This window comes from Micromesistius poutassou (assembly GCF_964030765.1).
Source record: "Micromesistius poutassou genome assembly, chromosome: 7".
NCBI lineage: Eukaryota > Metazoa > Chordata > Actinopteri > Gadiformes > Gadidae > Micromesistius > Micromesistius poutassou.
The window spans coordinates 15547823-15564495 of record NC_140277.1 but is presented as its reverse complement, the minus strand read 5'-3'; the positions used below and the strand labels follow the sequence as shown (position 1 = coordinate 15564495).

General features: G+C 46.8%; 1 protein-coding gene across 1 annotated transcript in view; it reads right to left on the bottom strand.

Moving 5' to 3' along the window:
• bicc1a (BicC family RNA binding protein 1a) overlaps positions 1 to 16673 on the bottom strand; it is a 58361-nt gene that overhangs the window by 28596 nt on the left and 13092 nt on the right. Inside the window, exons 2-4 of the mRNA XM_084470223.1 lie at positions 15156 to 15202; positions 7884 to 7953; positions 1059 to 1138 (exon numbers count right to left, since the gene is read on the bottom strand). Of these exons, the coding sequence (XP_084326349.1) occupies positions 1059 to 1138; positions 7884 to 7953; positions 15156 to 15202 (197 nt within the window). The remainder of the gene's footprint in view (positions 1 to 1058; positions 1139 to 7883; positions 7954 to 15155; positions 15203 to 16673) is intronic.

Below are 16673 nucleotides of genomic sequence, written 5' to 3'. Positions count from 1 at the left end.
GTGATGTCGTTGCCATGGAAACAGAAACAGAATCTCCTAAACATCACGGAGACTTGAATCGAGCCGACCGGGAGTCTCTCACCAGACACAAACAGGAACTCGGTTCAATAAACAGCAGAGCGATAACGGCACAGGATGGAGAAGAAAAAAAAAGAGCAAGGGATGAAGAGAGGGAATGCCAGCTAGGGGTGGAAATCTCCTGGCACCTCACGATTCGAATCCGATTCAGAGGTCAACGATTCGATTCTGAAACGATTATCGATGCATCTCGACACAAACATTTTTTTTTTGTACATTTCCAATGCGTGATTTTCAAAAAAAAAAATATATATATATATATACACATCTGAGTTTGCTACTCAGCGTTTGCGAATCACGTCCTACTTGTGTGACGATCATTAAAGACAATCGACAGATGAATCACCTTGTCTAATATTTTATATTAGATTAAGTCGGTTCTCTGTGCAGAGAACCCGCAGGCAGAAAGGAGTTCAGTGTTTCCCACAGACCAGGTAGCAATGTGTGGTGCCCCCCATGCAGGGTTGGCAACTTTTGGTTTTTGGCCGCAGTGAGACTCTGTAGAATTTTATAATGCTTACATTATAACAGGGTCCGCGGGTGGAATTGTTGACCGGGGGGGGGGGGGGGGGGGGGGGGGAGTTGGATTGCGGGCGGACGGGATTGTTGTGTTGGATTGTGGGTGGACGGGATTGTTGTGTTGGATTGCGGGTGGACGGGATTGTTGACGGGGGGAAGGGGGGGGGGAGGGTTGGTACGGGCTGGCGGAGTTGTTGACGGGGGGGGGGGGGGTGACAGCCGCAGCAATTTAGCGCTCGTCAACAAAATTTTATTTAAAAAAATAAAAAAATGTAATTCCGATTATTAACTTATCTGCATCGAGACGGAATCGTTCTAGAGAGAATCGCGATGCATCGAAGAATCGATTATATTTCCCACCCCAAATGCTAACGTCATCCGCTCTATTCGTTATAGTACCAACAAAGAGAGAGTGCATGGAGATACTCAGAGTGCATGGAGATGTGTGGAGGTATGGGTACCTTGGTGTCCAGAACAGACATGATTCTGTCCTTGGCTTCCCTCACATTCTCCCGCTTGCCGCACACCTTGATGTGAGGATCTGCAGGGGACAGAAAAGCATTTAAAAACCAACACACATGCAGGCACGAACGCACGCAGGAACACACACACACACACACACACACACACACACAGTATGTTGATATCTGGCAATTGATGCACTGAGTACAACATCTCAAAAACATACAAAAACAAAACAAAGACTTGACAAATGGGACCATATCCAGATTCACCTCATTAGTGTTGAGAATAGTACATAAAAAGGACACACACACACACACACACACACACACACACACACACACACACACACACACACACACACACACACACACACACACACACACACACACACACACACACACACACACACACGAACCTATTACACGCCGGGCAGAGTCCCCGTCAAGAGGCCGAACGTGAAAGTGTCCGGAGACAGGAGTTAAAAGTATTTCGCTAAACATGACAGCGGCAGCCAGCCTTTCGTCAGCAAATTGCAGAGCATCACCCCCGAGGAGAGCGACAGTAATTACTGCTCTGAGATCCGCCAACTGTTATTCCCGTCTGCCGGGAGAAACCGACGGGACTCGAGTTTTTTGTCAGTCAAAAAGGAGAAAACACAAATGTTTCCCGAAATAAGGGAGATAATTGCATACACCTTCCACTGAAAACCACAGAGCGAGCCTCCACGCATTCCTGGTGAACATCCTGTGGCAGATGGATGATGAATCTTTATGTGCAGTGTCTACTGCTAAATGAGTTGTTCCATTGTAAGAGCAAAGTCGAATACAGACAAAATGTACAAAAATAATTTAAAAAAAATCAGCTGTGTGCTGCGAGGGGCGTGAAATGGTAAGCTAATTAGTTTAGCTGATTTAGTTTGACTTTATTTTAAATATTTCACATTCAAGCTGCAAAACAAATAATGAGTACAACCAAAGAGGGGCACGCGCACGCACGCACGCACACACACACACACACACGCACACACACACACACAGGTATATACATTTAAACATGTACATGTATGTAAACCGATGCAGTAAATGAATATAGTACATAAATCAAAGTCCACGTTCTTGGGTCGCGCAGCACATCATGTGATGAAGTGAGAGCAGCAGCGACCAGAGTCAGCTGTTCACCCAGAGCCCGCCCCCCCCCCTCTCCTGGTCCACTGAAGACCCCAGCTAACACAACTCAACCCTCCATACCTCACCCCGTACCTCCAGCACCCCGGGGTGAACGCTGCTGTGTCATCCTACAGCTGGCCCTGCACAGCAGACCCCCGGGGGAACACACACACACACACAGGTCTAAAACAGAAAGACACACACACACACACACAGGTCTAAAACAGAAAGACACACACACACACAGGTCTAAAACAGAAAGACACACACACACACACACACAGGTCTAAAACAGAAAGACACACACACACACACACACACAGGTCTAAAACAGAAAGACACACACACACACACACGTGTCTAAAACAGAAAGACACACACACACACACATCTAAAACAGAAACACACACACACATTCACGTGTCTAAAACAGAAAGACACACACACACACACACACACACACACACACACGTGTAAAGCAGAAAGACACACAGAAACGCATATAAAAGAGACACACACACAAATATAAAAGAGACACACACACACAAATATAAAAGAGACACACACACACACACATAAAACAGAGACACACACACACACACACACATATAAAACAGAGACAAACACACACACACACATAAAACAGAGGCACACACACACACATATATAAATAGAGACACACACACGTATATAAACAGACAAACATATATATAAACAGACACTCACTCAAACACACACAAACAGTCATAAATAAAAAGAGAGACACACACACACACACACACACACACACACACACACACACACACACACACACACACACACACACACACACACACACACACACACACACACACACACACACACTCCCCCACCCCCCCCCCCCCCCCTCCCCAAACGTAGAGATGAGCAGGAAGTCAGATAAGTCCTGTTCCAGGAACTCTCCTCCCCTCCAACACACATGGGCCCAGCGCGCCTGTGCGCTCTACAGCCGCCTGCGAACCACCCTCCAACACTGGGCTCTGTGCTGTGACAGTGATACGGCCCGAAGGGGATCTACGCTGGTCCTCATTAGTTGTTGATTTAGTCGTTTTTTTTTTACAAATTGATTGCAGCTCGAAAACGGGTAAAAATTTAAAATAAAGTACAACTAAGCCACGTGAATTAGCTGACAGTTTGCTGCCATCGCGTCACACGGCAACAGACAAACAAACAAACATACAAAAAATAAAACCTAGGAGACCAAAAAAAAACTAAAAAACCAAAGAAGCACTGAGGCTGCGTAGAGCAAAGGGCCCACGGTTTGATCCAAGAGGAGTGAGGTTGGCCCGGGCGTGCGGAATGCAGTTTCCTCCTAGGGATGTGTGTTAAGTTAAGGAGCCGGTTTATAAGGCACGAGGGGATAGCCGGGGTCTGAAGAGCCGATGTGTATCTCGTTACGGGCGCTATACGGAGCCAGCCAGGCCATATATATATATATTTATTTATTTATTTATTTTTTTCCCCTCAGCGCGGGCGATCAGAGTCACCATGGCCCATGGTCCACACGAAGGACAACAACAGCGCCCCGACACAAAACAGCCAGCGAACCAAACGATAACAAGCTCGGGGAAGAAAACCCTGTCCTAATCCATGCTGCGTTACATCACGCTAGGACCGGGGCGCCGTGCGAGAGGAGGGGGAAAACAACACTCGGAGAGGAGGAATGCGTCAGGGACCCTGCGCAGAGTCGGGGTCTGTTTTTCCCCCGAACATACAGCTGTTGCGGTGAACTACAGAGAATCTTCTTGCCCCCCCCCCCTGCTCCCCCTCTCCCCCTCTCCCCCTCCTCCTCGCTCCCTTTATTTTCTCCTCGTCCTGCAGCTCTCCACTCCCGACACTAGAGGGCGGGTTTCTCCCCTTTTTACTGGCCCTTTGGTAACCTGCAGCATAAACACATCTGGCAAACATTAGCCGCCGGCCCAAACGACTGCTGGAGTCATGGAGTGAAACACCCCCGCATATTATTTCTTAAAAAAAAAAAAGCAGCGCGCGGCTTCGCTCTCGTCTGATGATTGATTATGGGATATAAAAGGGACACCTTCCCTCCCAATCAGCCGTGTGTGGACACCTATGAAAACACACAACACAACACAAGGTGGACCGCGGGCGGGCGGCCGACCTGTCCTGGAGCCGTCTCAAGTCACGCAGACGCACGGCGAGCTTCATTAGCGGAGGAGGAGCCTTGAGTAAACCTCCGTGTCTGGGGCTGGGGAAGCCAAAGTCGGCGTTATAATTTGGGGGTTTTCTACTTAGGCCGACTATGGAAAATATCACACGAATGAAGCCCTGGAATGGCGTTGTTTTGGCGCCGGAACCCTCTTCAAAAACATTGAAAGGAATGCATGTGCGAGAGAGAAACAAAGGATCAAGTCATACGAAATGAAAGAAAAAGGAAATTCCAACATATTGAATTAATCAAAGTACTTATTGCACTAATCAAATATTGAGTGAATCCGTTGTCTTTCCAAGTTCTATTGAAAATTACGTCAGTGTGATTAACATTTTGGGCTTACATGAGTTCAGCACGACTTTAACACAACACCGGAGCATGGTTTTAAGTTGTCGTTGCCTGTGTAGCACGAAAAAGCCAGCTCGTGTATCAACGATAATGCCACGATATTAATTTCGGTGACTCTTCCACAGGTGAGGATCACCTTGCCTTATCACACGTGTGCATACGGTAGCCTACCAATGACTAGTTCCAGGTGACCTTTGTTTAAGAAAATAAAGTAATTAAAAAGGGCATCTGGATGCAACATGGGCCTTCACACACACACACACACACACACACACACACACACACACACACACACACACACACACACACACACACACACACACACACACACACACACACACACACACACACACACACACACACACACCCGAAAAACACTTCTCCTGAAAAGGGGGGGAGGGGGTGGGGGGTACATTTTGTGACAGGACATAAAGCAGCTTAAAATAACCCTACGGCGGCATGGTAACCTGTGCGGACATTATTTTTTAAAACAACGCGTTTGTGCGATGCAGCTGTGGTCCAGTGTCAGGTCGCGTATTATACATCGTAGCCATGATCACACAATTATGGAATGTGGATCGCTGTGCATACCGGTCTCTGGTAATTGTCCCAGATGTCTTTCTCGTTCTCCTGTAAAAGTCAAGGTTGATTCGCCCGCGACACCCCCAGCATCTCCACCTCCCCCCCACCCCCCCACCCCCATGTTGCTAAGAAACACATGCACACCAGTCCACATGTTATTCATTCTCTACGAGCGCAAGAATGCAACACATTTGTTCCTCAGATAACTGCGAGTGACTGGCAAACATTCCCCCTCTCCTGCTCTCGATTTGCACAACAGCGAATGGTGCAGAGCCAAGAGATCATAAGGAAGAATTCGAAACAGTTTCGCTCACACACACACACACACACACACGCTCACATACGACATCACTCCCCGAAAGGAAGCTGCAAGTTTTTGTGAATGAGCCAATCACTGCGTAGTAGTGGAGGATGGGAGAGGGCGGGACAAACAGCCGCACAGGGGAAGGAACACTTGCGAACAAGTCTGATGTACGCCCGTGCGTCAATGTTATTTATTTCTCCGCACTATTTTTACGCCGCACATATGGACAGAGGACGTTACGCAACGGCGTCTGATCCCCCCATGTGGCTCAAAGGCTCGCACAGAGGCCATCCCACACCATGTACCTGCCGCACACTCCCCCGCCTTTCCCTCGACCAGCCTTCCCCCCCCCCCACCCCGTCTCCCCTTCTCTCCCGCTGGGGAACTTTAAATAGCCATGATCACTTTTTTTTTTATTAACAACAGAGTTGTGGAACAGCTCAGCCATTACAAAATGAACAACAACTCCATCACCGCCTTCACTGAGGTCCTCCCCCCCCCCCGCCCCGGCCATACTCTGAGCTATGTCAAATATCTGAACTACGCTTCGTAAGAATGTACGCCGTCATGTTATACTTAGGTGATCAATTACAATTTCGTTAAGGCGAATAGTAGCCTGACCTTTTTCTAAAGATGCCATCCCCCTTGTTTCTGGCCCACGCTGGAACATTCCTCAGTGTAAAAACAACAACACACACACACACACACACACACACACACACACACACACACACACACACACACACACACACACACACACACACACTAACTCTTAATCATTAAGCTGTCTCAAAGTGGGGTAGAGCAAACAAGAGCTTTTTTTTTTTTCCTCCCTTTCTCGTGAAGGGCTACCATCTCCACACATCTTCTTCCCCCAAAACGATGTTCCTGAGGCCTACAGGCAGGATATCAAAACAGGACGCATGGGAGAACATCCCTGGATGCTTTGGGTTTTGGGGTCAGTGCACTGCTGGTCGTCATGAAATGAAAAAAAAGGAAAAAAAAAAAATCCACTGCTATGACCTCGTTCGCTAATTCCAGTCACATTACTCACCTATTCAGATTCTAAATCCGAACACAAAAAAAAGTGTTGTTCTGTCACACGGTTCGTTTTCACGGCCCAGACCCAATTGAGTAACTTCCTCTGCAGCTGAGAAAATGCTGGGGGACTGGACGGCGTTAACTCGTCTCCAACAGCTTAACATGTCAGCCATTATAACACGTTTCACTGTCCTTCTCTCTCTCTCTCACACACACACACACACACACACACACACACACACACACACACACACACACACACACACACACACACACACACACACACACACACACACACACACACACACACACACACACACACACACACTCTCTGCATCTGGCCAACACAGCTGGCCTAGCAATCTAGCAGCACCAAAAAAAAAAGGATGCCTCTAGATAAGAATCACATTCCTCCTAAGTTTTACCTTACTTATCCTAAAAATGATATACGGAATACGTACATGTATAGGCTATATGCTTAATATGCTCTGAATGCCGCTTCACCCATTTAGCGTAAATGCTACCTCGACTAGTTTTCTATGGTTCTCTGTATGTGATTTCAGTGAGGTCCATTAGTTAACTCTCGCTGTTGATTGATTTTACTGTCAAGTATTCAAAAGCAAATACTATTAATCAAACTATATAACCTAGTTGATTTGCCCAATTCATTCAACACAATATGTTGATATCTGGCAATAGATGCACTGAGCACAACATCTCAAAGACGTGGGAAAAACAAAGACTTCACAAATGGGACCATATCCAGATTCACCTCATTAGTGTTGAGAATAGTACATAAAAAAATACAAGTGCACACACACACACACACACACACACACACACACACACACACACACACACACACACACACACACACACACACACACACACACACACACACACACACACACACACACACACACACACAGAGTTTGGCTGCAGCCGGCATGTTTTCAGTAAGGAGCTCATACTGTTGTGATTCTGCCATCAATGACAGAATGTTAAACATAAATATGTTTTATGTACAACATGTTCACTTTTATTACTGTTAGTATTATTCTTTCATGTTTTCATTCCCCATTTGCCATGTGAGGGAGTGGTGATGATTTGTAAGGGCAGACCGGTAAAGGAGACAACATCTGGTTGAAGAACTCATTGAAAAGGCCTGTACCTTTTTTGGACTTCGCTCCGATCTTCAGCTTTGAAGGCCATGCGATCTGTGTTTTGGTTTCATCCATGACCTGGAAGCAGATAGATGACAATTATTAACACAGGCCACGCCAACTCCCCTACGTTGTATGAAACAAAAGCATGCACTGTGACCGGATTCATCAGCCGGAAAGCCTGTTTCAGTGTAACACTAAACCGCTGCAAACGTATCACACATTTCCTTCAAGAGTGCAAATATAATGTGTAATTCCAAAATAATATTGCGGTCGCGCAGTATCCTATAGGGGTGGAAGAATCTCTTTGATTCAGCATGCCGGTGTTTTCCTTGTATTTCGAGTGCCTCAAATGTGGCTTTGGCAGGGCCGTGGTGTACTGTGTACTGTGGACAATGCTTTGGTGCTCCTATTGGGATCGGGAATCCTTACCGCCAACGAGACTTTGGATTACAACACTGACACAAGGTCACAGCTGTCAGCCATTGTACACAGACCTCGCACGTCTAAACGGGGAAGGATAACATACGATGGAAAGGGTGAAGTCTGCCATAGGCTACGGGCTGCGTCAAGACGTGAACTATGAAAAAAAAACATTAAGAAAATGTATACCCAAGTCCAAACCCCGCCCTCTGATATACATGCTTATATAACGGCTCCAGACGCTTTTTAATCTGTGCTCAAGTCCCTCAGCTCCATCGCAGCAGAAAGAAAACGCACAGAAAGAAAAAAGACTGAGTGCACTTGGCTTTGGAACACGTGAAAGTTGTCATAAGTAATCCATAGCAACCGAGTATGACAGGTCTACCAGTCATAACCAGAGACATGTGTTTCGTCTCGGAGAGAGTTAACGCACAGCGGCGGCGGCGATGCATCAGAAAACTAATGACCGCAAGACAATGCCAATATAAAACAAGAACAGCAAACTCAAGGAAACAACGAATTGTCCCACGACGCCCCGAACGTCAACAGAACTATTCTGACCGACAACACCTGCCGTCCTAGACGTCCGCCCTGGCAGCCAGCTTTGGAGTCAAAGCTGCGGCTGGAATGAATGTATACCTCTCACCTCAGCGCTTACATCCTGTGAGCTGTGACACCAACGGTTGTGTGATTGGCATCATATTTTATTAATATTTTAATTTTGGGCGGTGACGGGGGATGGTTGCGGCCGTGTAAGTTAGCTCTGCAGCACGGCGTCCAGACATCGTGTGAGCTGTTAAGTGCTGCTCGGGTTACACCAGGGGGTCTGGCGTGTTATACTAGCATATGAATAATAACTCACGAGGAAAAAGGAGTGTGTGTGTGTGTGTGTGTGTGGCTCAGAGACACCTACACTCTATCCGCGCCACGCCACTCCACGCCAATCCACCAAAATGTGGGAAAACCACGTCAGATCTTTATCTAGATTCTGTAAAGACGTAGAGTTTTTGCAAACCGCGAAAGAATTCAGCGGAATAGAAGGAGAGGACTTTTGAACGCTCCTTTCCTGACCCGTATTCACTCCGTTATGAAAACAACAGTCTCGTTGTCTGATTGAGGAAAAACGAAAATCCCAATAATGAAAATACTATAGTAGCAGTAATGAAGCCCAAACCACAGAGGGAAAACGCCTTCATTCGCCATACATTCTTCAAGCGGTAGTATGTGCTGTTCCGCATCATCCAAAACCAAGTTTGACAACTTATCCATTGCCAGCTAGAAAACAAACGATGGACAACAGAACTCTTGTTTCCATACGCTTCTCGCATTCACTTCTGGAGAGACGTGACGGTTGAGTTACAAGCTTCTACACGCCACATAATGTACACATTATGCTACCATGTATGACGGTCAGAATTATGTGCCGACAGGCAGAGAAGAAGGATAAATAACCCTCTTAATGAAAGAATGGACGGCTGAATGATTGATCAATTAAAAGGCTTCATGCACAATAGAAAATCTAATTTTGAGGCAAGCTGTTTCTGAATCATTCCAAAATGCCATCGTAAATCTCGTTATCTTCAACAGTTTGCTGTCACGTTCAAGATACAAATGCAACATTAGCGTTGAAGTAGTGTGGAAGATGTTTTTGTACTTGCTGCATGGGCCTGAGCCTCTTAAGCTCCTGGGCTGAAGGAAAAGCATGATGTTGCTGTAATAGCAAAGCTAGATCACACAAAGCTGCCAGTCTCATTAAATCCTTTGGCTACCGCGCTCTGTACTCCAGAAAGAAAACACAGGGGGAAAAAAAAACAAGAGAGAGAGAAACAGACGGCACAGAAGATACAGTAGAAACGATCGTATGAAGAAATATCACTCAACGTGTTTTCAAGCGTAGATTATTTTACTGCAAAGCAGTTTTGCTGCAAAGTGTGAAATACTCAAGATACACAGAGATGACAGACCGATGATGTCAGATATTAAGGTGTGGTTCTTTCTCTATGAGCTTTTCCTCCTGTTGGTTTGGGGTGGTTTTAGGGAGATGTGAACACTTGTGTGTGTGAACCCATAACACTGTCGAGCCGTGGTCTACTGACATGGCATGTCTCGATCTGCTTCCAAGTGGACTGGTCGGGTCGTTCTACGCTAGAACCTAATCCACCCTAAATATAGAAAGCAAACCGAAAACCTTGCACAAGATCAGAGGTCCAAACCCAACATTTTTTCGAGTTCTGCTATTGTTAGCTTACAGTAGAATATTTTCTCTCTCTCTCTCTCTCTCTCTCTCTCTCGCTCTCTGTCTCTCTCTCCCTCTCTCTCGTTGAGCAATGGCTTAAATTGACTTTTTCACCTCTGTCCCTTTCCTCGTCTTTAGCCCCACGGGTCTCACAGGTCAATAGCAGGGGTTCCTGCACTTTGTCACAATCGCAGAAACTCCTGAAAAACCTCTGCCAAGAAAAGTACTGGAGCAAACTGAACTGAGGAACACTGGATGTCAGGTCTGCTGGTCTCTGCTGGAAATACAGATGTTGAACGAATCGAATACAATAATCAAATGGGGAAACGGGGGACACACGCACACGCACGCGCACACACACACACTCACACTCTAACCCTAACCCTATCTAAGAAGAAGAAATAACTATAAAATGCATTAAGAATCAAACAGAGTAAGTAAGGCAGCACACTCCCTGCCCCACACCACCAACTAAAGTGCCGGATGCAGGGGGATGATTAAAGTGACAGCCCCCCGTATTGATACAGGTAAACGCAATTATCCTGCAGGACTGCGTCTTGGGTTTCTGCCGCCACCTCCCCTTCCCCTCTGTACGGTTCTGTGTGGAGGGGGAACTCACTTCCTGTCCGCCGCATGCTGTTCTTGGCAGAGGTCTGCAAGATGGGAGTGATCCCTGACGGACCACACACCGTTCTGAAAGGGTGGACGCCGTTTATTTTTATGAAGGGGAGGGGGGGGGGGGAGGGGGGGGAGGGGGGGGAGGGGGGCAGGGGGTGGCAGCAAATACCTCTCAAATCGCTCGAGATATTTTTCGCAAATTGGGTTAACTATACGTTTAAGTATATACGCCCCGTGCCTTTGGTCGTCTGGCTGCTGCCGCCGCCGCCGCACCCTCTTTCTCTTTCTGTTGTCTGGAACAGACGCCAGGAAAGAGACGAGTAAACGGCATAAGCGTGGACGATCGCCACAAATCGATTCTCACGTACGCGATCGATTCCCACGTACGCGATCGATTCTCACGTACGCGATCGATTCCCACTCTCACGCGACCCTTGGGGTGCAGGTTACCAGGTTCAGACCAGTGGTGAGTGCGGGGCAGGTAGACCACAGGTGTGAGTCCGACAACCCCAAGACAAACAGGAAGTCCGTCGGACCAACGCCACAGGACAGGGGAAGAGGCACATGAACCAACACAGACCTGCCCGCGGCGCACGTGATGGCAATCGGCGTGGCAGGAGGACATGACTTTCTGTTTCTGGGTTACTGCAGCTGTTGTTACAGCTGGAATATACAAGCAAACGATCTGCACGCTCTCTCTCTCTCTCTCTCGTGTGCGTGTGCGTGTGTGTGTGTGTGTGTGTGTGTGTGCGTGTGCGTGTGTGTGTTTATGTAAAGGGAGGGAGAAGGAGGGGTGGGTGAAGGGCTGCAGAGTGGGCCTGATAAACTGTGAGCCTGCCCTGGCCAGGCCAAAGAGCAGTCACGGTCACCAGACTCCAGACTATCAAACCTAACTGGAATCAAACAGTCGACCCGAATGCACCCGCGTGACGTCCCTCGACACCCACTGACGGGAGTGCGTTGAAAAGGCAAATAGCACAGCCGACGAACGATGAAGATGCTGTAGAAAAACTGCAATCGGTCTAATTAGGATGCGAAGGACCTTAACTGTGTTGCATTACTCTCAACTGAACAAGAGGTTCCGCACTGGAGCTCGATCACAAAAGATACCCAAATTATATACCCCCTCATCGAAAAACAACGGCTCCCGTTGCATTCGAACGCAAATGGCAGCACTGCACACAAAGCTGTTTACGGAACCACAGTTAAGGAGTCTGAGAGGATGAAGGGGGGAGTGTGGGATCCACTGGCCACCGGGACTTAACCATATCTTTGGACTCAAATCCCTGCAGGCTAAGCTCGTCTGTGGCCACAACCCGTCTCCAATATCAGCACAACAACATCGCGTCTCTTCTGCTTCCCACTGCTGCCTTGCTGCGTGGCGTTCCAGGGAGGTTTAATGGTGTGTGCCATGCTTTGCCACATTTCCACAGTTGCCAGGGTGAAAAAAAAAACAAAAAAAAACGCCGGAGACCGTACTACAAAAAGCTGCTCATTGGGTCCAGCGGCGTTTCTGCTGCTAAGCTGGGAGGAACTTGGCGTGCTGGGAAATGCCTCGGTCCTATCGGGGGAATAGCTACGGTACATCAGCAGGTCACCAGACTGAGAACACAGGAGGAGCAGGGAGAGGAGAAAGGAACAGAGGAGGTGTGGATTGCAAAGACACCGGGGGGAGGAGGAGGAGGAGGAGGAGGAGGAGGAGGAGGAGGCTAGTAAAAGACGCATAAGCCCAGAGATGGCAACGGAGCCTGCACTGTACTGAGAAAGTGTGTGCGGTCGTGTTGTCTCTCTCCAACTTTCCCTATGGAGAGGAGGAGAGAGAGGGGGACTTCAGAACAACACGTGGTTTGATACTCATCTGTGGTCCTCCTCCTACTCTCTGCTGGGTGATCTCATTTGGTCCGCAGCCGCTCGTCTTTCCCCCCGCTGAATTAGATGAACGGTTAAAACCATACTGACGGGCTCCCCACCAAAAGAACCCACACCGCTCCCGCTCTGCTCCAGAGGAAGTTGAGTAGACGGTGCGTAAGGAGGAGGGGAGGATGGAGTGCGGGGCCTGAGAGAGATCGGCGATGCCGGTCAACACACACTCTTTGTATTTGTTTTCCATTGTTACTGGGGATATCTTGTTCTTGTCTTATGAACTGTGTGTGTGTGTGTGTGTGTGTGTGCGTGCGTGCGTGCGTGCGTGCGTGCGTGCGTCTGAGAATCTGAAAATAAATTAGGGCATTTATCTGAGAAACTGGAAGCTGACCGTTACACACTTGTTCTGAGACCGATTAATACATTATTACAACTCCAAGCAATACACACGTCTCGTACTGCAATCTCTTGAGCGGCCAGTGTGAGCGCACTCGCGTGTGTGTTTGTGTGTGTGTGTGTGTGTGTGTGTGTGTGTGTGTGTGTGTGTGTGTGTGTGTGTGTGTGTGTGTGTGTGTGTGTGTGTGTGAAATTCCTAAATCGAAAGGTAATTTCCATTGCTCTCTTTGCCACAAGACACTCCCAAACACGTCCTACATTTTCCTATGGTTCCATACCCTTCCAGGTCGCCATATCTGATGCACCGTCTGTTTATATTCCTGATATTAATTTGGCCCGCGACGGCGATCACGCCATCCAAAGGAAATGATAGTTAGCCAAACGGAAAATCTAGTTAACTATCATGACTTCACTGCCGCTCGTGGGCTTGTCCTAACGACCCTGCCAACAAAAACACCTGCATGCTAATGTACAATTATTGGCCATTTATGCTCTAATAACCGCCATCCTCTCAAAAGGCCTGCAAAGCCTCTCCAGTGCGGCATGGCGGCTTCACAAAGACCAGTCAGAAAACGTCCAGTTCCCACTCGTGTCGGATTTGCCTGGTTGGGGGAACTGGATAACCCGCCGACTATAAAAACACCAAACACGAGTGCTTCCCTGAACCCGGGCGAGAGCTGCAGACAGATCCCGTCTGGAGATCGTGCCTGGATCCCGTGAACAGTTGACGCTGCGCGATTCTTCCCTTTACTTTGGACGGGGACGGTTATATTCCCGTGTTCCGTGGGCCGTTAATGAGCATCCGTGCCACTGAATCAGGACACAGAGGAATAACAATTCAACGGGACATTACGAGCCAAACTCCATTATCTAGCTCATTACACCAGGTGCCACGAGAGTGCTCAGGAAATTGGATTATTAACAGGAGCCCGTAATGACCACCGAACTGCAGACATGCGCACAGAATGACCCGCAATTACATCTAAAAGTTAGTATAGTTTAAACAGATGTGGCAGAGTGGACCAATTACTAATTAGTTTACATTAAACGATGCTGCCACAAGTACTTGTCATCGTCTCTCCTTCTCTACATCTCATTAATCCGTTATTTGGCCGTGATTAAGGACATGCGGGCAGGCCATGTGGGTTTGATTAGTTCAACTAAACAAACATAATGTTGAATGGTTCAGTATCTAACGATCCGTCATTGGTATCTTTAGTGAGGAATACTAAACCAGCCCCTGAACCAGATTTGAAGACCAAAGCCCATTCCAGAGGAAACGCATTGGATTCAAACATTATTGGGGTCTCATAAATTTTGTAACAGCCAACCATATACTTTTTATACATGGTGGTGGGCCCTCTGTTTTGCGCACGTCAGAATCCATTTTAACTTTTTAGGACTGCTTATATGTATCTACACACTGAATGCTGGCCAATCAAGCTCTATAAGGAACGTTTTTATTATATTAACAGACTTGATTGATGTGTTACACTGATACGCTCCAGTTTTTCGTTTTCCCAATATCTGGTTATATCTGCTGATTAAGAAGATAAGCGGCCAGTGATGTTGAAGTGACACCGCTATACATTTTCAGCCCCTAATCCTTAAATCAATGTTCCAACTGCCATTCAGACCAATTCAAGAAGAACCCGGTTTGTTTGGGCTGCAGATCCAAACTTGAACGCGAACCGTGAGAATGCTCACACACAGGATCCAAGCACAGGGTAGGCTACACACTCACCTTCTGGAAGAAATCCTCTCCTCCGTTTACCCGTCCCTCAGAGGCAGCTGGGGAGACACAGAGAGAGAGAGAGAAACAATTCATAAAACCACTCCAATATTAAATACACACCGTGACCTTAACAAAACCATGCCTGGGATATCCAGTGACTTGAAGAGCTACGGCTGTCCTAACATTTTTTAGCCTTTGCAGAACTTCTCCATTTCTGAGGGTATTGAACTTGGCACAACCGTCTTCTCCGTTCACTTTCAGAATGTGTGTCTCTTTGTGCTGTTGTTTCCCCAACACCTTTCAAATCCCAAAAATCAATAGCTGTATTTGCGAGGCTATTAAATATGAACAGCACTTCATTTTCAGACAGGCTATTCCATTCGGAAACACTGGTCTCAATCTGTGTTTATAGACCTATAGCAACACAGCTGAAATCAGCTGAACTCAGTCACACAATGTCACACAGAGAAACCTTCTCCCCTGGTATGCTGAGCAACACGGGGCTACCCATCAACGAGAGTTGGCCCTCTGCACTGAGGACAGTCTTTAGAAGGACTCAGCCAAGTACTTCAGTCAATTAAATTCTGCATTTCAGACAGCATTACTTTACCGCGTATGATTTGCTGTCTCCTCCTGACCAAATATGTGACAGGAGTGGCTCTGGAGTTGGTTTAAGTTGGTCTGGAGTTATAAGCTTATAAATTCTGACCTTGACAGGGGAAACAGGGAATAGGGTATCATTGAGGGGATCCAAGGCTGTCCAAAACTTGTTTATTTGAGAGAAATGTCCGGTCTATATTGTATTTAAGTTTGATTAATATGATATAATTATATTTTCTTGGTGGGAACCCAATGGGATATTTAGTTTGACCACACTATGGGTGAAATTACTAACCATTCCCCTTCTATTACGGAAATACCTCACATTTTGAAGGGAGGAATGCCTAGGACCAGATTGGCCAGCCTATATGGTTTTAAGGAAGGGGTTTCTTTTGCTTTTATGACATTTTCATGAACAAGAAATATGCAACAATGTGCAATAAACCTTACCATAATAAAAAGGCACAATCCCTCTAAACAGTCCAAAACTCGTTTGGATTTTACGTAAAAACAAAATTACAGTGTGCTGACCCATCTAACTAGAGGTGCAACTGCTCCACGCAAATTAGCCTGGCTGGCTGGCTGGCTGGCGTGAGTGGGAGGGGTTTTGGGAGAGGGTCATCAAAACGTGCTACTAGGTGCTAGCCAGCATTTTTCATCAGGTATAGGTTGTGATTTTATTTTTTACGTTACTGAAATCATTATCGATCAGCATTTACTACAGACACGTTCAGGTTATTTTAAGCTAAGAGCTATTTGAAATTTTAAGCATGTGGTATATACTGTATAAAAGTAGCTTTTCACTTATTTACAAACCCAACAAATAGTGATCTATTTTGGGGTGTGTCTTCTTTTCATACTAACTTGACAATTAAAGGTCCCATGGCATGCTATTTTATGGATGCTTTAATATAGGTGTTAGTGGGC